This window comes from Anolis carolinensis, chromosome 2, assembly GCF_035594765.1.
Source record: "Anolis carolinensis isolate JA03-04 chromosome 2, rAnoCar3.1.pri, whole genome shotgun sequence".
Classification (NCBI taxonomy): Eukaryota; Metazoa; Chordata; class Lepidosauria; order Squamata; family Dactyloidae; genus Anolis; species Anolis carolinensis.
The window spans coordinates 229,154,308-229,170,150 of NC_085842.1; the positions used below are offsets into that span (position 1 = coordinate 229,154,308).

A 15,843-nucleotide genomic window follows, 5' to 3' on the forward strand; every position below is an offset into this window, starting at 1 on the left:
CTGAGCATCTTTGTATGGGGACAATGAGAAGTATGTATGTTAACACAGCGTTTCCCAACCTGGTGCTCTTCAGATGTCTTAGAACTGCAACGCCCATCCCCCCCAAGCCTTTGGCTAACCAGTTGGGAGAACATCATTTTGGTGACGGCTTTTATTAGATGCAGTCTTATAGTGTGAAATAAGTAGCCTTACTATATGGACTGGATTTTCTCTTGGATAAGGTATTTTTTTTATTACTTATCCTAATCGTGATAGCGCTGACTACAACATATCGTACTAAAAACTGTTCTGTGCTTTTTGTCCTCTCTCTTTTTCTATAGAATCATTCTGCCTCTATGACTGAAGTAACCTGAAAGATGGCAAGAGAAGCTATTTTTTATCGCCCTCCTCCGTTACAATACTCCCACAACAACACACAGTTATACTAAATGTCAGACTGTGACGACCAGTATTATGTTATGTCTAGTTAGAAGCTAATGTTTTGTACCTTTTTGTATCAGGAAGTGATGTAGCTCGCCCTCCAATTTTCCCCCCCTTTTTTTGGTCAGCTTTAATATATTCAAGTCAGATTTTAAGACAAAATAAAATTAAAAAGAAAGATCAAAACAACAAAAAAAGTTTTTTAAAAAAAATGTGAAAGACCTTTTCTTGTTTGAAAATGTGTTCTGAGGCACTACATCTTTGGGAATTGTTGATGTTTTGTGATATTTGTACACAGACCTTTTTTGATTTTGTTTTATATACAATAAATTAAATGATAATTATGGTACTATTTCACCTCTACCTTTTTGTTACCAGGGGAAATGCTTTCCGGTAAACGGAAGGACTCGATTCAGTCCAGCTGGTGCAATTCTGTAGTAACTCCTGTTTATTTTAGTGACGTTGCTATAGAGTTGTCACAGCAGAACTGAGATCTAGTTCCTTAGGCATTTGATGAATGGAATAAAAATATGTATGATTGAATCCAGATTCAGCATGGTTAGGAAATGACTGTGGACTAGTCTATTGTGAACTTCAGTATGAATGGGAATTGGACAGTGGACCTCTGAATTGTTTTTCAGGATTTCCGTGCATCTTGATGGAGCTTGCTCAGGAAGTTCATTAATGGATTGTGCTCAAAGTGTACGATCTTCAGGTGGCTTACTCCAAAAACTGCTTACTAGCCTCTTTGGTCTTGAAGCGCTGTTCCTGTGTATACAATTTACCCGGTACTCCTTGTGGCTTTCCCTCCATTCTCTGTGCTCATGTGAACCCACAGACAAACATTGTGAGATTATACCTTCTTGGAGCCACTGCCATAGAAACTGTGGATAAACTCTGGCCATACATGTGCATATTAAATCCAACGTCACTACCATGAACTCTCTGAATATGTAACTGCAGCATATGTGCCATGGTTAATGTTAAGACTTTTGTGAATTTCGGAGGAATTTTGCTGAATCGAGAACTTAACAATTTAGTTCCAGAGAGTCATTGTGCTAGTTAACACTGATAAGAACTAACGCAATATTGTGAGAGCTTTTGTATGGTTATTTGGGATATGTCTACAAGGTGTGAACTTAGAGGTGTGTGCGAGTATTATTGCAGTTGTGGACCAAAGAACAATGGTCTATGGTAAGCTCAAGTCCACCCCAGAATGGGACTTTTTGAATAAATATATAAACTTGTTTCTTATGCTCTGCTTAGAAGCAGAAAAATCATCATCTAGGAAACTTCACAGACATGGTCATCTAGTCATTTTACCAGAGTACAACCAAAATGCTCATTTCACTGTGTAATTGACGTATGTAACCATTTGTGGCAAATGCATGCATATTAAGACATGGGTGACTCTGGAAGTAGCACTTGTCCTTGGACCAAATGTATTTGACCCTTAAATAAGAGATACTTGGAACTCATTGCACCTCAAGGTCTTGAAGTCTGGAGTCATCAGGATTGGTCCACCTGGGGTTTGTAATAGAAGGAAGTGTAAATGTTTCATTGCTGCATTATGACATCAAACAACAGCCTCACAAGGAGCTACAGGCAAATCAATTTGTGACTCAGTTCCACTGGTGCTAACCTAAAGTAACACCACTCATGTTAACGTGAATGGGAAATTAGACCCACGCTGTGTGTGCCATGTAACCACATGAAAAGTAGCCTAGTTTGTGCCTGTTCAAAACTCGTGAAAACTTCCCTCTTTCCCAGCAAGAGGAGCTGATGGCTGAGCTTTCTCCGCCTTTTGTTATCTCTAGTGGTCAATTGCAACTAATCTTCCCTCTTTTCCTTCCAACTGCCAGGGAAGATTAGCTGCCAGAAAGATACACTGGGATGCCAACAGAAGGAAAAGGAAGCAAATCTAAACCTTCAGCCTGCAGTTCTTGTTTATACAGAGGGAGCCTTCTAGATCAGCAGGACTTGGTTGCTTCTTATATGGTAAATGTATAATACGGGCCATCTTAAAAGATTTGGGGATGATGCCTTTCTCATAGAAGTGCCTGCTTTGTCATCACAAGAACAGGCCATGTCTCCCTTTGTGAGTCATAATGTAATAGATTTGTATCCAAAACTTGTTTTCACTTTGCACAGTATTGTTAACAAATTGGGTGGGGTGGGGGGAAGGAAAGACTAGTTTTCTGGTCAATCTTTTTGTCCTTGGGCTTTCATGTTGCATCACATTTTTCTAGCATGGTTATAACCCATCACATGTTTCTTTTGAGGAATGAAGCCCCTCTCTGTACTTCTGCTGGAATGTCTATCATGTTTGGTTCTTGGGTTTTTGTATATTTTTTTCCAAAAGAAATTGAAAAAAAAACTTATCACAAAACTGTTTGCATCAGGGCTTTGTCATTTGTTCTAGGAGTTGGGAGGGCACCATCTTGTCTCACAATCATATCTCCTGGTTTCCTGGGACACACCATGACATACTTCCAGTCTTAGTGTTGTCTAGGAACACATGATCTGAACTACTCCTAGTATTCCCAGAAGGCTACAACAAGAAGATTATCAGGCATCTGAATCATTTGTGGAGACTGAACAGTACAACTCACTGGAGAAAGCCATTGAGGAACTGATACTTCAGGCTTGTTAGTCCAAGTCCTTGGCATACTTAAAAAAACAATGTGCAAAAATCAAATGTTATAACTACTTAATTTTTCAGAATAATAAGTATCTTTAAGAGGATCGTCTATGCTGTACATTGGATCATCAAAGAAACTCTTCCAGCCCAGGAATGTATGTTTTTTTACCCATTCTACTTTCATAATTTGTTTCACATACATGCTTGGCCCTATGTATACATTGAATTTGTAGCCATGGGTTGTAGCATCCACAGTTTAGAAAAGTTCCCCTTATTCTAAAAAGCAAACCTTGATTTTGACATTTTATATAAGGAAAACCATTGTACTACACTGTTGTGTGTCATGGGGCTTCAGCATCCATGGATTTTGATATCTGGAACCAAAAAGCCTTGGGTATCAAGGCCTCACAATTATCTAACGAATGCCTGAAAGTATAGAGCTGTACTACCCATTTATAGATAGTCACCCAAAGTTCTTTGTTAACACTTACTAGGTACATGTAGATAGTCAAAACATGAATAGGGGATGAAGAACATGGGTCAGTGATCCATGTCATGGACCTCTCTTCAGGAATGGGTTTGCTGCTTGGATTTCCTTTCTCTGGATTCTTCCACTGACACTCCTTGCCAGGGTCAGTTCAGTCACGGTTTCCTGGTCATGTATGGCCAAACTTTGGTAGTTTTCTCCCATTTTTTTCAGTTAATATTGTTTTAAGAGTCCAAGCTTAAACGTTTATGTAGCAGTTTTTTTTTAAGATAACATAGCTAAGTCTCCATAGATGTATCATCTGAAATCTCTCACTGTGCCCCCCCCCCACCCAAATAAGCCTTGTAGGCAGAGTGCTTCTTCTCCAAACACAGTTTTTTCTGTGTTGTTGGAGAGCCGAGGGAAGAATAAGAATGCATCCAGGACTCAGGGAATCATGCAAGTTCTCTGCAAGAGAAGAAGTCCTTGTCACCCATCCGGATACAAGAACATAGTTTGGATACATCCCTATTCATCCCCGATCTGAGAACATGGAAACAGCCATATTAGCATGTAGGCTTGTTTGTTTCAGGCTACAGTAGTCAGGCCATTTGATATATTACTGACACAAAATGGGAGTGGAAAGGCAAAGAACTGGCTAATTGCTAGTGTGGGTAGAGAAGATGAGGGAAGGCAGCATAAAAAAATTAGCAACTGGACTCCTCAGTCATACCACAAAGAGGATAAATCTCTACTTCATGTTCTGCCATTCCCCAATTCCCCACATCATGAATTCTCATTGCCTTTCATCAATTAGGTTGGTTAGCAGAATTGTTACTGAACATTTCAGGTGGGCAGCCATGTAGGACATGCCCCCTTCTACAAGGCTCATTGATATAAATTGCTGCTGTTACTACTAGTAGTACTATATGTCATCTTGTGGGTTAAAAATGCATAAGCCATTGCTGCAATGCTATATCGTGACCCCTGTCCTGATACCCACAGTTTCCACTTACCAGGCAGCAGATCAATGGGCATCTATTCCTCCATCAGGATTAACCTGACAGCCTCGCTTTCTCCTGGGAGTGATCTCTGGTGTGACAAGCAGAAGTGGGATCCACATTGCATTTTCCTCTTGTGTCCGAGGTCACTCATACATGAGAGCTTAGGATCATCACCTGCTGCTTCCTGATCAATAGAATAGACTCCAGTTTATTGCAGTGACAACTGCCCAGTAGGGAATGAGTAAGAAACTTTCTTGATCCCTATATAACTCCTAAACTACACACTACAGTGGGATCAAAACATTAATGAATGCATAACTCTAGGATTCCAGTCATTACTATTAACATTTCATTTATATCCCACTGTTTTTTTTTCAGTATTGCATTGTTTTCATCTTCAAAGACCCAGCTTCTTCTGAGTTGAAGTGTATTCCTCCATCTACTCTGAAATGGTATAGCTCAGAATTATATCAGATGCAATTTCTACATGCTTAAAAGTGGACTTCCCTTACACAAAGTTGTTGCGCATTCATATATATATATATATATATATATATATATATATATATATATATATATACACATACACACACACACACACACACACACACACACACATACATACACACATACATACACACATACATACACACACACACACACACACATATCCCAACAGTAACAGAATGGACAGATATTGAATAATGTGTTTTTATTTTACATTTGAGCAAAGAGGGAGGAAAAACAACCCCTTGTAGTTGGTAAGATTTGCCCAGTAATATCATTAGCTTCTTAGATGTTTCAAAAAAAATATCCAGCATCTTCTTCTAACTATTCAAGTCCACATAACTGGAAACACACAATAAGGTCTTTTAAAGTGAAACATGCTTGAATCAGTTGGGGGGAGGGGGGGGGGGGCTGACTAGAACTAAAATTCAGTCTTTTCATCAAAACACTCAAAATTTTCAAGGAAAGATGGGAATGGACTTGCATCATGGACAGGAACTTGTAGAATCATAATGAAAATACAGAAATAAAGAGGTAAGCAAGGCTCTTTCTGTGCCCAAGTTTAGGATTCTCAAATATCTTTCTACACACATCTGGAATCTAGCTGTATGGTGTTTATAAGATCAAGAGCCCCTTCACCCTACACAGTTAGAGTGTTATGATTATACTTTAATCAACACGGTTCCATCTTATGGAATCCTGGGATTTGTAGTTCATGGAATGACATTGAGAATTCTCAACAAAAGAATGCCATGGTACTTTAAGCGGAATCGGGGTGTAAAAGCATCCCAGGTCTGTAGTCATCAGTAGGGGGGGAAAGCTTATCATGAAGTTAAAAAAAAAGTGAATTTCCAAGAACTGCCAGAAGAGGGGGATATTGTGAAGTTAATGAAAATAGGAAAACGTGCCAGCCTGCCATTCAACATCTAGGGATGTTTCAATAATAATAATAATAACTTCAAAGACTGACAGAAACCAATGCAGGTGGTCCCGGTGGTGATTGGCACATTGGGTGCCATGCCAAAAGATCTCAGCCGGCATTTGGAAACAATAGACATTGACAAAATTACAATCTGCCAACTGCAAAAGGCCACCCAACTGGGATCTGTGTGCATCATCCGAAAATACATCACACAGTCCTTGACACTTGGGAAGTGTTCAACTTGTGATTTTGTGAAACGAAATCCAGCATATCTATCTTGTTTGCTGTGTCATACAAATAATAATAATAATAATAATATACTTTATTTATATTCCGCTCTATCTCCCCAAAGCGACTCACAGTGGATTACAGAATACATATATGGCAAACATTCAATGCCATTATACAATGAACAACAAACAGTACATAAACAGAGGCAAGCCTTCCCTCTTTTTTCATCTCTGGTAACAGGAATCTGTTCTCGATTCGGCCATGGGGAGGTGCTGTTGTTCCATTTTCCTCACCAAGGAGGCTGTTGTCCATGGACCCCTTCCTGATTGAATTTGCTGGCATGTTTTCAGGGGTGCCTTTTACCTGCCCACCGAAGCAGTACCTATTTATCTACTCACATTCCTGTTTTCGAACTGCTAGGTAAGCAGAAGCTAGGTCTGATGGCGGGAACTCACACCAACCCGCAGCTCAAACTGCAGGTGAACAAGATTTTCAGCAACTGGTGATTTAACCTCCTGTGCTAACCACAGCCTATGCAACCAAAAGCCATGTATGAAGCAAGTAAAAATAATAATAAACCACCCAAAATGAAAACACAGATTAACAGATCACTCCAGAATACAGAAGGCTCTTACAGCTCTATTCTTTGTGTCACCTTCCCTAACAGAAGTGAAGAACTTGTGATCTTCATTCAGTGCTGCTGGACTGCAACTCCCAACAACCAGTTCAGCAGCACAGCTAATGGTAATGAACACTGGGCACTGCTGCTCATTAGCGTCAGAAGTAGACGAGGGCACAAAGTCTTGAATATGGACCATCCATGATTGTTTCATTGGACCCTTTCTGAAATCTGACCACCAGACCAATGGAACTGCTCCTTAAGGGTCCCCTCAAGGAGGAGAATCAAGATAGTTGGTTGTTTTGTCAGGGATGATGGTGTCATGATCCACCTCTTGCCTATTATAGTGATCACATTTCCTTCTGTTTTCTTACAAATGAAATGTTCAAAGAATGACCACATGCCTGAACCTCAGGGCAACAGATAGGTCCTTGTTTAGAAGAATGCTGACACAAGTCACATAAAAGTAATGCATCTGGCACTATAAATATCAAAGTTATACATCCAAGTCGCATCTGGATTTATAAATTTGCTATGGCAGATCACAAAACTGTTTTTAACTGGAGCTGCCTCCACTGAGTTGACTATCAGAGTTCTGTCTGTATTGGTGCATTAGTACATTAGCACATATTGCTGTGCACAAGCAACAAGAATTGATACAAGCATTCCACACGGAAGCCAATAGTAGCCTCAATTTACAATAGGCAAAAAACTATCTATGGCAGGGGGAGCAACTTGGGGGGGCAGGGAACTAATTCTCACCATCTCCATACAGAGAAAGCCCAAATACTTCCATTTTCTTCACAGGCCGACTCAAAATGGTAACTGGAAGTGACACTGCATGGAGGTGGGGGGTGGGATGTTTTATGTGTTTGCGCATTTGAGAGGTCCTGTGTGGTTCTCAAGTAGAAATTGAATGAAAACCCCACTAGGCTTTTTAATTATTTTTCAAAAAAGGGGGGGGGGCTTTATGTTACTTTTTTCATGTCAGAAGTGACTTAAGAACATACTGTAAGTCACTTCTGGTGTGAGAGAATTGGCCATCTATAGAAATGTTGCCCAGGGGACGCCTGGATGTATTACCATCCTGCTGGGAGGCTTCTCATATGTCCCCGCAAGCTAGAGCTGACAGACAGGAGCTCACTCCATCCTGCAGATTTGAACCAGCAACCTTCAGGTCAGCAACCCATGTCACAAATGAAGGGCACAAAGGGGGGATCCAGGGCCATTGGCCACATTTTGCCCTCTCCAATATATGAAAATAGCTGCGGACTGAGTTCTATTCCAAGTGCAATAGACCCCCACAAAATGGTAATGAAAATAAGATGAGAAAATTGGTTTTACGCCATTATGAACACTACTCCCATTTCAAGGATGGAACTGCATAAAATGTATGTAAATGTCATCAGCAAGAAGCAGTTATTCCAAATTTTGCTGAAATGTTATACACATAGCAATCAATACATGTACCAAGATTTGAAATTTTATTTTCTTCCAAAATAATAATTATTTTCTTGATGTATCATACTTATAAAAAAGGAATATACTGCATAACTTTCCTGACAACTTTCATCAGATTAACAATGAGAGAATAAAGTTTGACTAACAAAATGAGTTTGTGTGCACAACATTTTGTAGTTGTCATGTATATTTCCTCCTCCCGCTTTTCCAGAAGATGCAGCTGCCCTTCATAGAGCAGAAATCAGTCCAATGATAAACAGGGCTTATACACAGCATGTGGTTTTTATTAAAGCAAATATTGCTGTTCACACTTCTTTAATGGGAAGCTTCCTGTAAATAACATAAGCAGGAAAGACACAAAAAATACACTTCAGTTATCCCCCTCAGTGAATCAGTGTTGCTGTTGTTGTTGAGCCATTGCCAAGAGATCAAGACAATGATCAAGAGATCTGGAAAGTACAAATTTGCTGTTGATACCGTTTCATAGGCCAAAAGGCATAAAGATACTTCCACCCTTATTAGCTCAGTACTGCCAGTTGATCTTCAGGTTTGAGGGCAGATCCTGGGTGCTGAGTTCATCAAACTTTGACATGTCTTTTACAGGTGTGCTGTAGAAAGCCAAGACATCTCTGGCACTCTTCATTTGATGGAGCTGGGAGTTCGGGACTGTGTGGGACAAATCGGCTGCCAGCTGTGCAAGCAGGCGATACTTTAAACCGCTGTCTCCCAGAGATACCTTTTTCCAATCCCCTGAGACAGACGATCCAAAAATCCCTCTAACAAGAGACTCCAGACGACTTTGGAGGTCCTCAGGAGGAACATATTTTTTGCTTTGTGGTGGTGGACAAACCATCACCGGCTGCTTCTCAACTGGAACATCTGGTTCAGTTGCCTCTGCCACCAACTCCTTCTTCCTGTAGAAAAAACACACAAAATTCGAATAGAATTAAAATAACCTATCCTTATGGGTGGAGAGAGACATATGGTCTTCCAGGTATTGAACTACATCTCCCATTGTGCTGCATCACTAGTTACGCTGATGGCAGTTGCAATCAAACAATATGAGGATTGTGCCCTTCACAGCACAACATTATATCTTTCTCTAAGAGTATCTGATTGCATAAAATGTTATTAATATGACCACAGTACAGTAGAGTCTCACTTATCCAAGCTAAACGGGCTGGCAGAAGCTTGGATAAGCGAATAACTTGGATAATAAGGAGGGATTAAGGAAAAGCCTATTAAACATCAAATTAGGTTATGATTTTACAAATTAAGCACCAAAACATCATGTTATACAACAAATTTGACAGAAAAAGTAGTTCAATATGCAGTAATGTTATGTTGTAATTACTGTATTTACGAATTTAGCACCAAAATATCACGATATATTGAAAACATTGACGATAAAAATGGCTTGGATTATCCAGAGGCTTGGATAAGTGAGGCTTGGATAAGTGAGACTCTACTGTACTTGCAAATACACCTCTGAACACTTCAATCTGTGGCATTATACTAATGAACATAACTGCTTAATGAAGTCTGATTGTTTCCTTTGTGGTTTCCATACCCACCACACACAAAGCGCCATTCTGGTACTGTGGTATATGTGTGGGGCTAAAACATTGGGAAACCATAGTTCAAATCCCCACTTGGGCATGGAAATCCACCAGGTGACCTTGGTGGGTCATACTCTCTCAGTCTCAGAGGAAGCCAAGGACAACTCTTCTGAACAAATCTTGCCAGGAAAACCCCAAATCTTGCCAGGTTGCAAGTCAGAGATTACCTGAAGACACAGCAACCCCCCTAGTACCTCCATCCATGCTTCCTGTCATTAAGGACTCTAGTTAGCAATGGGCAACCTGTGGCCCTTGAAAAGTTATGGCACGGAGAGTCCGAAAGTCACCAGATAGCTCTCTCGAGAGTTGATGGTTGTTGTAGTCCCCAGCACAAGGACCACCACTCCGTACCAAACTAACAAAACATAGTTATTCACATGTCTAAATACCAAGCAGTGGTATATGCTGGAGTTTCAATATCAAGGCAGAAAACCCCACAATACCTGCTTTGAACGGGATTATCTGACTCCACACTGCAATATATATAAAAGTTCCAACTCTTTTGGGCTTTAGAAGAGCCCTAAAAACATGGCTGTGCCCAGGCTTTTAACGAATAAACGATAAAGATGATATGGACTGACTTATGGATAAAGCACCAGGTTTTTGGACGAATGGATCTGAGCATACGTATTTTAAAAAATTATATGCTGTAATTTTATACTGTATTTAATAGTATTTAACTGATTTTATGTATTGTTGATTGATTTCGTATAGGCACCTAATTGTGCCAGTGTTGTAAGCCGCCCTGAGTCCTGTAGGGTGAGAAGGGCAGGATATAAATACAGTAGAGTCTCACTTATCCAACACTCGCTTATCCAATGTTCTGGATTATCCAACGCATTTTTGTAGTAAATGCTTTCAATATTCCGTGATATTTTGGTGCTAAATTTATAAATACAGTAATTACAACATAACATTACTGCGTATTGAACTACTTTTTCTGTCAAATTTGTTTTATAACATGATGTTTAGGTGCTTAATTTGTAAAATCATAACCTAATTTGATGTTTAATAGGCTTTTCCTTAATCCCCCCTTATTATCCAACATATTCGCTTATCCAACATTCTGCCGGCTGTTTATGTTGGATAAGTGAGACTCTACTGTACTGGAAATAAATAAATAAATATATTCCAGTTCAAAGCAGATAATGTGGGGTTTTATTCAGCTGTGTGGACGGGGCCTCAGATAACCCAGTTCAAAGCAGATACTCTGGGATTTTTTGCCTTTATATTCTGGGTTATATGGCTGTGTGGAAGGACCCTCAGTCTAAACAAGCCTTGCCAACCCTATGATAGGTTAACGTGAGGGTTGCCAAAATCAGCAATGGCTTGAAGACGCACAACCAGAATGTCTCTCTGACACAATAATCAATTCCCCGTATTAGTAAATTGCATGACTTTGGGCCCACATGCTACCAATATGGGACGTTCTTTCGTCTGTAGCACCGTGGCCCTCCAGGGAATTGTGGACTCCAACTCCCATAATTCCTAGTCTTTAGCCAAGGTGACCGGGGCTTCTGGGAGTTGAAGTCCTACGAGTTGGTGTACCGAAAAGGGAAAAGCAATGAGGCATTCCCTGACTCAGGAGGCCCATTCTCTTCCCGCTGTGCTCGGACTCACCTCTGTCCTCCCCACAATGCCCTTCGCGCGGGGATCCCCAAAGGCAGACGACGATGCCCCGAAACCCTGAGCAGCCTTGTGGAAGCCGCCATCTTGGCGCGCCCGCAACGAAGTCTCCGCCCCTTCTGCGGCCTCGCCAATGGGAAGAGGGCCGAGGAGGAACCGCCATTACGTCACTGGATTGTGCGGGGCTTCCTTTCCATAGAGATAGGAAAGGGAGAGGCTATGGGTGCGTCTTGCCTGTAGGGTGAATCGTACAATTTACACCACTCTAAGGGCCATGGCTCAAGGCAATGGAATCCTGGGATTTGGAGTTTGCCTTCTTCTTTCCAGGACCAGAATGCAATTGGCATTTACAAAGGCCAGACTCTGCTTTTAAGCAGAGGCTGGACGGCCATCTGTCAGGGGGGCTTTGAATGCGATTTTCCTGCTGCTTGGCAGGGGGTTGGACTGGATGGCCCATGATTTCTCTTCCAACTCTAGGATTCTATGATTATATAGCAGTGAGCCATGACATTTAAAGTAGGGTCAGACTCCTATCATTCTGCCCTGTTGCTACATGGAAAAGCCACAATTCAAGCCTGAGGCTGAATCTACATTGCTATATAACCCAGTATCTGATCCCATAAGGGGTCTGTATTGCTCCCTTCAGTCTAAAATGGAACCGAGGCCCCTTCTATGCAGCCATATAATCCAGATTATCAAAGCAGACAATCCATATTATCTTCTTTGAACTGGATTATCTGAATCTACACTGCCCTATAATCCAGTCCAAAACTGATCATCTGGATTTTATATGGCAGTGAGAAATGATAAGATTCAGCCTCTCCCTCTCTTCTTTCCAGCCCTTGCTGAATTAAACCAGTTAATAACTTTTGCTGTGAGCCTCCAATGGCGCAGTGGGTTAAACCGCTGAGCTGCTGAACTTGCTGACCGAAAGGTCGGCGGTTTGAATCCGGGAAGCAGGGTGATCTCTTGCTGTTAGCCCCAGCTTCTGCCAAGGTCCCAGGCCTTTACCAATGGAAAGAGTTTCCTCCTTTCGATAAAGACCAAGCTGGGACTTTGGGCAAACATGAAGCACGTTGCTGTTTAGCAATGGGCCCGGGTTTCCCTAGTCCAGGCCTCCCTATTATCCAACAGATCTGGTTATCCAACACGCGGCCCGCCCATTTAAGTCGGTTAACCGGAACTCTACTGTAGTTTCAAAGTAAGTAGGTAAAGGTAAAGGTTTCCCCTGACATTAAGTCCAGTCATGTCTGACTCTGGGGGTTGGTGCTCATCTCCATTTCTAAGCCGAAGAGCCGGCATTGTCCGCAGACACCTCCAAGGTCATGTGACCTGCATGACTGCATGGAGCGCCGTTACCTTCCCGCCGGAGCGGTACCTATTGATCTACTCACATTGGCATGTTTTCGAACTGCTAGGTTGGCAGGAGCTGGAGCTAACAGCGGCCGCTCCCGCCGCTCCCGGGGTTTGAACCTGGGACCTTTCCGTCTGCAAGTTCAGCAACTCAGTGTTTTAACACACTTCGCCACCGAGGCTCCTTTTCAAAGTAAGTACCGCACAATTAAACACGAAATATTAGTTTCAACCCAGGAACAGAAAATGTTTCAAATGTTGTAACATAGCATAATAATTTAGGAGCACATGGGCTCTTTTGCAGAGGGCAGTGTCGATTCTGGCTTGCAGCGGATTTGCAATTGTGTCTGCCAACGTGACTTCTTAACCAGCAACTGCTGCATGCTTCAGTGAGTATTCAATCAGACGGAAGAGCTTGCTCTTCGTTAGTGTACTACTCAGTATGATTTTCAGCCCAGCTGTCATCTAGATGTATCCCATTTATTTTCGAGGATTTCATTTCTTCATACTTCTTTGACACCTTGGCACTTTTTCTCATGGGTTTGAGTGCCGCTGTGGTGCCATGGTTGAGATGGGATTTTGAACCAGGAAATTCACCAGGTAACCTTGGCTTCAGTCATTCTTCTCTCATCCTAACCAACATCACAGGGTTGTTTTAAAATGAAGAGGAGGGTAAGGCCCCACCTACACTGCCATATAAAATACAGATTATCTGCTTTGATCTGAATTATATAGTAGTGTAGATTCATATAATCCTGTTCAAAGCAATAGTGTGGATTATTTGCTTTGATGATCTAAATAATATGGCAGTGTAGATCCAGCCTAAGAGACCAATGTACCACTGAGTGAACTAAAGACAGGATATCACAGGATGACCCCATTATTCACGGATCCAGCATCCACGGTTTCACTTACACACAGTTTCACATATACCCAGTATTTGGGAGGCTCTCTAGATTCTCCAGTGTGAGTTATAATATACATCTGAACCAATTATAGTCAAAATATAGGGTTTGCTTTTATCCACACTTTCTGATATCCACTGGGGGCTTGGCATGTATCCCCTATAGATACAGTGATTGATTGTACCATTATTTATAAATGTCTGACTCTCTGAAACTGACTACAAATCAGGAACCAGTACTATACCTATTTTGTGTCACACTATCTAGTTTTCCCAAGTTACGCTGGTGTCACAGTTAAGCTATCATGTGAGTCCGATTAACTATTTCTTGCAAAGAAGCACAAAAATACTCACATTAAAAAGTGTCGAACTCTCCTTTCAGCTAACCAAAAATCCTTGAAGTTATTAGACCAACTTTTGGCAGGATCCTAGACAACAACTCTTTCATTTCTAAGAGTGTTCCCCACCAAATGTGAGTTTAACTTTTGTTGGTGTGATTATTTCTGGATTTGCGACTTTCTGGTCGAATACCCCTAGATGTTTACCATAGAATCATGCTGGAAGACCTAGAGATTCATAGAGAGAACAACTCTCTAGGAATCTTTAAGCCCCCTTCTACACAGCTGTATAAAATCCACATTATCTGCTTTGAACTGGATTATATGGCAGTGTAGACTAAAATAATCCAGTTCAAATCAGATAATGTGGATTTTCTGCTTTGATAACCTGGTTTATCTGGCAGTGTAGAAGGGGCCTAAAAGAAATATGGGTTTTTAGGAGGAAGTGCATTCTGAATCCTTTTCCCAGCTAATGTGGAGGATTGGCTGTATATGGTATTATTCCATGCTTTAGTCCAATTTATTTATTTATTTTATTTACAGTATTTATACCCCACCCTTCCTACCCTGAAGGGGACTCAGAGCAGCTTACAGAACACACGTACGGTAAACATTAAATGTCAATTATACCATTAACAAGGACAGACAACACAAAATGGGGTAACAGCAGTTTTTCCAATCTTATTTGCGGCATCTTGGAGGTTGTGCTTGACTTCAGCCATAGAGGGTTGCTGTCACTCTATCTTCCATGCCGAGGAGCTTTCCTCCGATGTCCCTAAGGGCGCCTTTACTACCTCCCCACAAAAAGTGGTGCCTATTTATCTACTTGCATTTCTGCTTTCAACCTTCTAGGTGGGCAGGTGAGCTGGGGCTAATGGCAAGTGCTCACCCCAACATGGGATCGAACTGCCGGCAGGAAAATCAGTCGACAGGATTTTCCTGCAGCACAGTGGTTTAGCCTGCTGTTCTAAACCCAGCCCCTTATGACATAGAATTAAGCAGAGAGTGAAAGTATCCCAGAAAAAGCTAATTTTGTGGAGTTCAAGGATGTCTACAAATTGGCATGTAAGGCTTTGCCATGCAGGTCTCCACCGGCTGACCACAAGGATATTCCTTCCAAGTGGATGTGCTCTTAGGATCACAAGACAAATTTGATACCGGATTAATTCTTGTGATATTTACACAGAATTTCCTTCAAAACATTCCATTGAAGTTCAGGTCATTCCTAAATGGCACGATGCTTATGAATTTTGTGTGTTGATATTGAAGCCTGTACTGTATAAGAAGACACTCATCAGAAACAACACCTAAGCTTGTCTGGGTAGCGTGATCGTTTTTACTTGGCATTTTCTGGTCCTTCTGGGCCACAGAGAAAGTAAGGCAGCCGTTGTGCAGGATCCCTTTTCTCCAGTCAGAGACAGACACGTGACACCACCGACTTTAGCCATAGGAATGAGCCCATTCACAGGTTCAGGAGGGCAGCTGCAACATGCAGACATTCAGTGGCAAGCTGTCCTGTCAGTTTCTGCTAGAGCAAAGATCAATTTGCCTAAGCCATGAGTGATAGTGAGATAAACCACTGGATCAGGGAGATCAGCCATGGAGCTCATCAGGTGGCTTCAGGCAAATGGGTCTTTTGGCTTAATAGGAGCACTGGTAGGATAAAAAAGATAAAGTATATAGAGGCTGGCTTGAGCATGGTGAAAGAAAGGCGAGAGACAGGCATTGCTCA

General features: G+C 41.5%; 2 protein-coding genes across 5 annotated transcripts in view; one reads left to right on the plus strand and one right to left on the minus strand.

Moving 5' to 3' along the window:
• Nucleotides 1–2,809, plus strand: part of plppr1 (phospholipid phosphatase related 1) — a 166,410-nt gene extending 163,601 nt beyond the window's left edge. For 3 of the 4 annotated variants that reach the window (XM_008103447.3, XM_062971859.1, XM_008103451.3), the window contains one exon: nucleotides 2,283–2,809. In XM_008103447.3, the coding sequence (XP_008101654.1) occupies nucleotides 2,283–2,345 (63 nt within the window). In that variant the 3' untranslated portion in view covers nucleotides 2,346–2,809. Of the gene's footprint in view, nucleotides 1–320; nucleotides 770–2,282 lie in introns of those variants that run through there. The other variant, XM_003216593.4, reaches the window with a different exon arrangement.
• Nucleotides 2,810–8,277: 5,468 nt separating this feature from the next.
• Nucleotides 8,278–11,665, minus strand: mrpl50 (mitochondrial ribosomal protein L50). Its single transcript, XM_003216594.4, has 2 exons — nucleotides 11,511–11,665; nucleotides 8,278–9,185 (listed from the first exon to the last, which is right to left on the minus strand). The coding sequence occupies exons 1-2, from the start codon at nucleotides 11,600–11,602 to the stop codon at nucleotides 8,795–8,797; spliced, it is 483 nt and encodes a 160-aa protein (XP_003216642.1). The 5' UTR covers nucleotides 11,603–11,665; the 3' UTR covers nucleotides 8,278–8,794.
• Nucleotides 11,666–15,843: the final 4,178 nt, after the last annotated feature.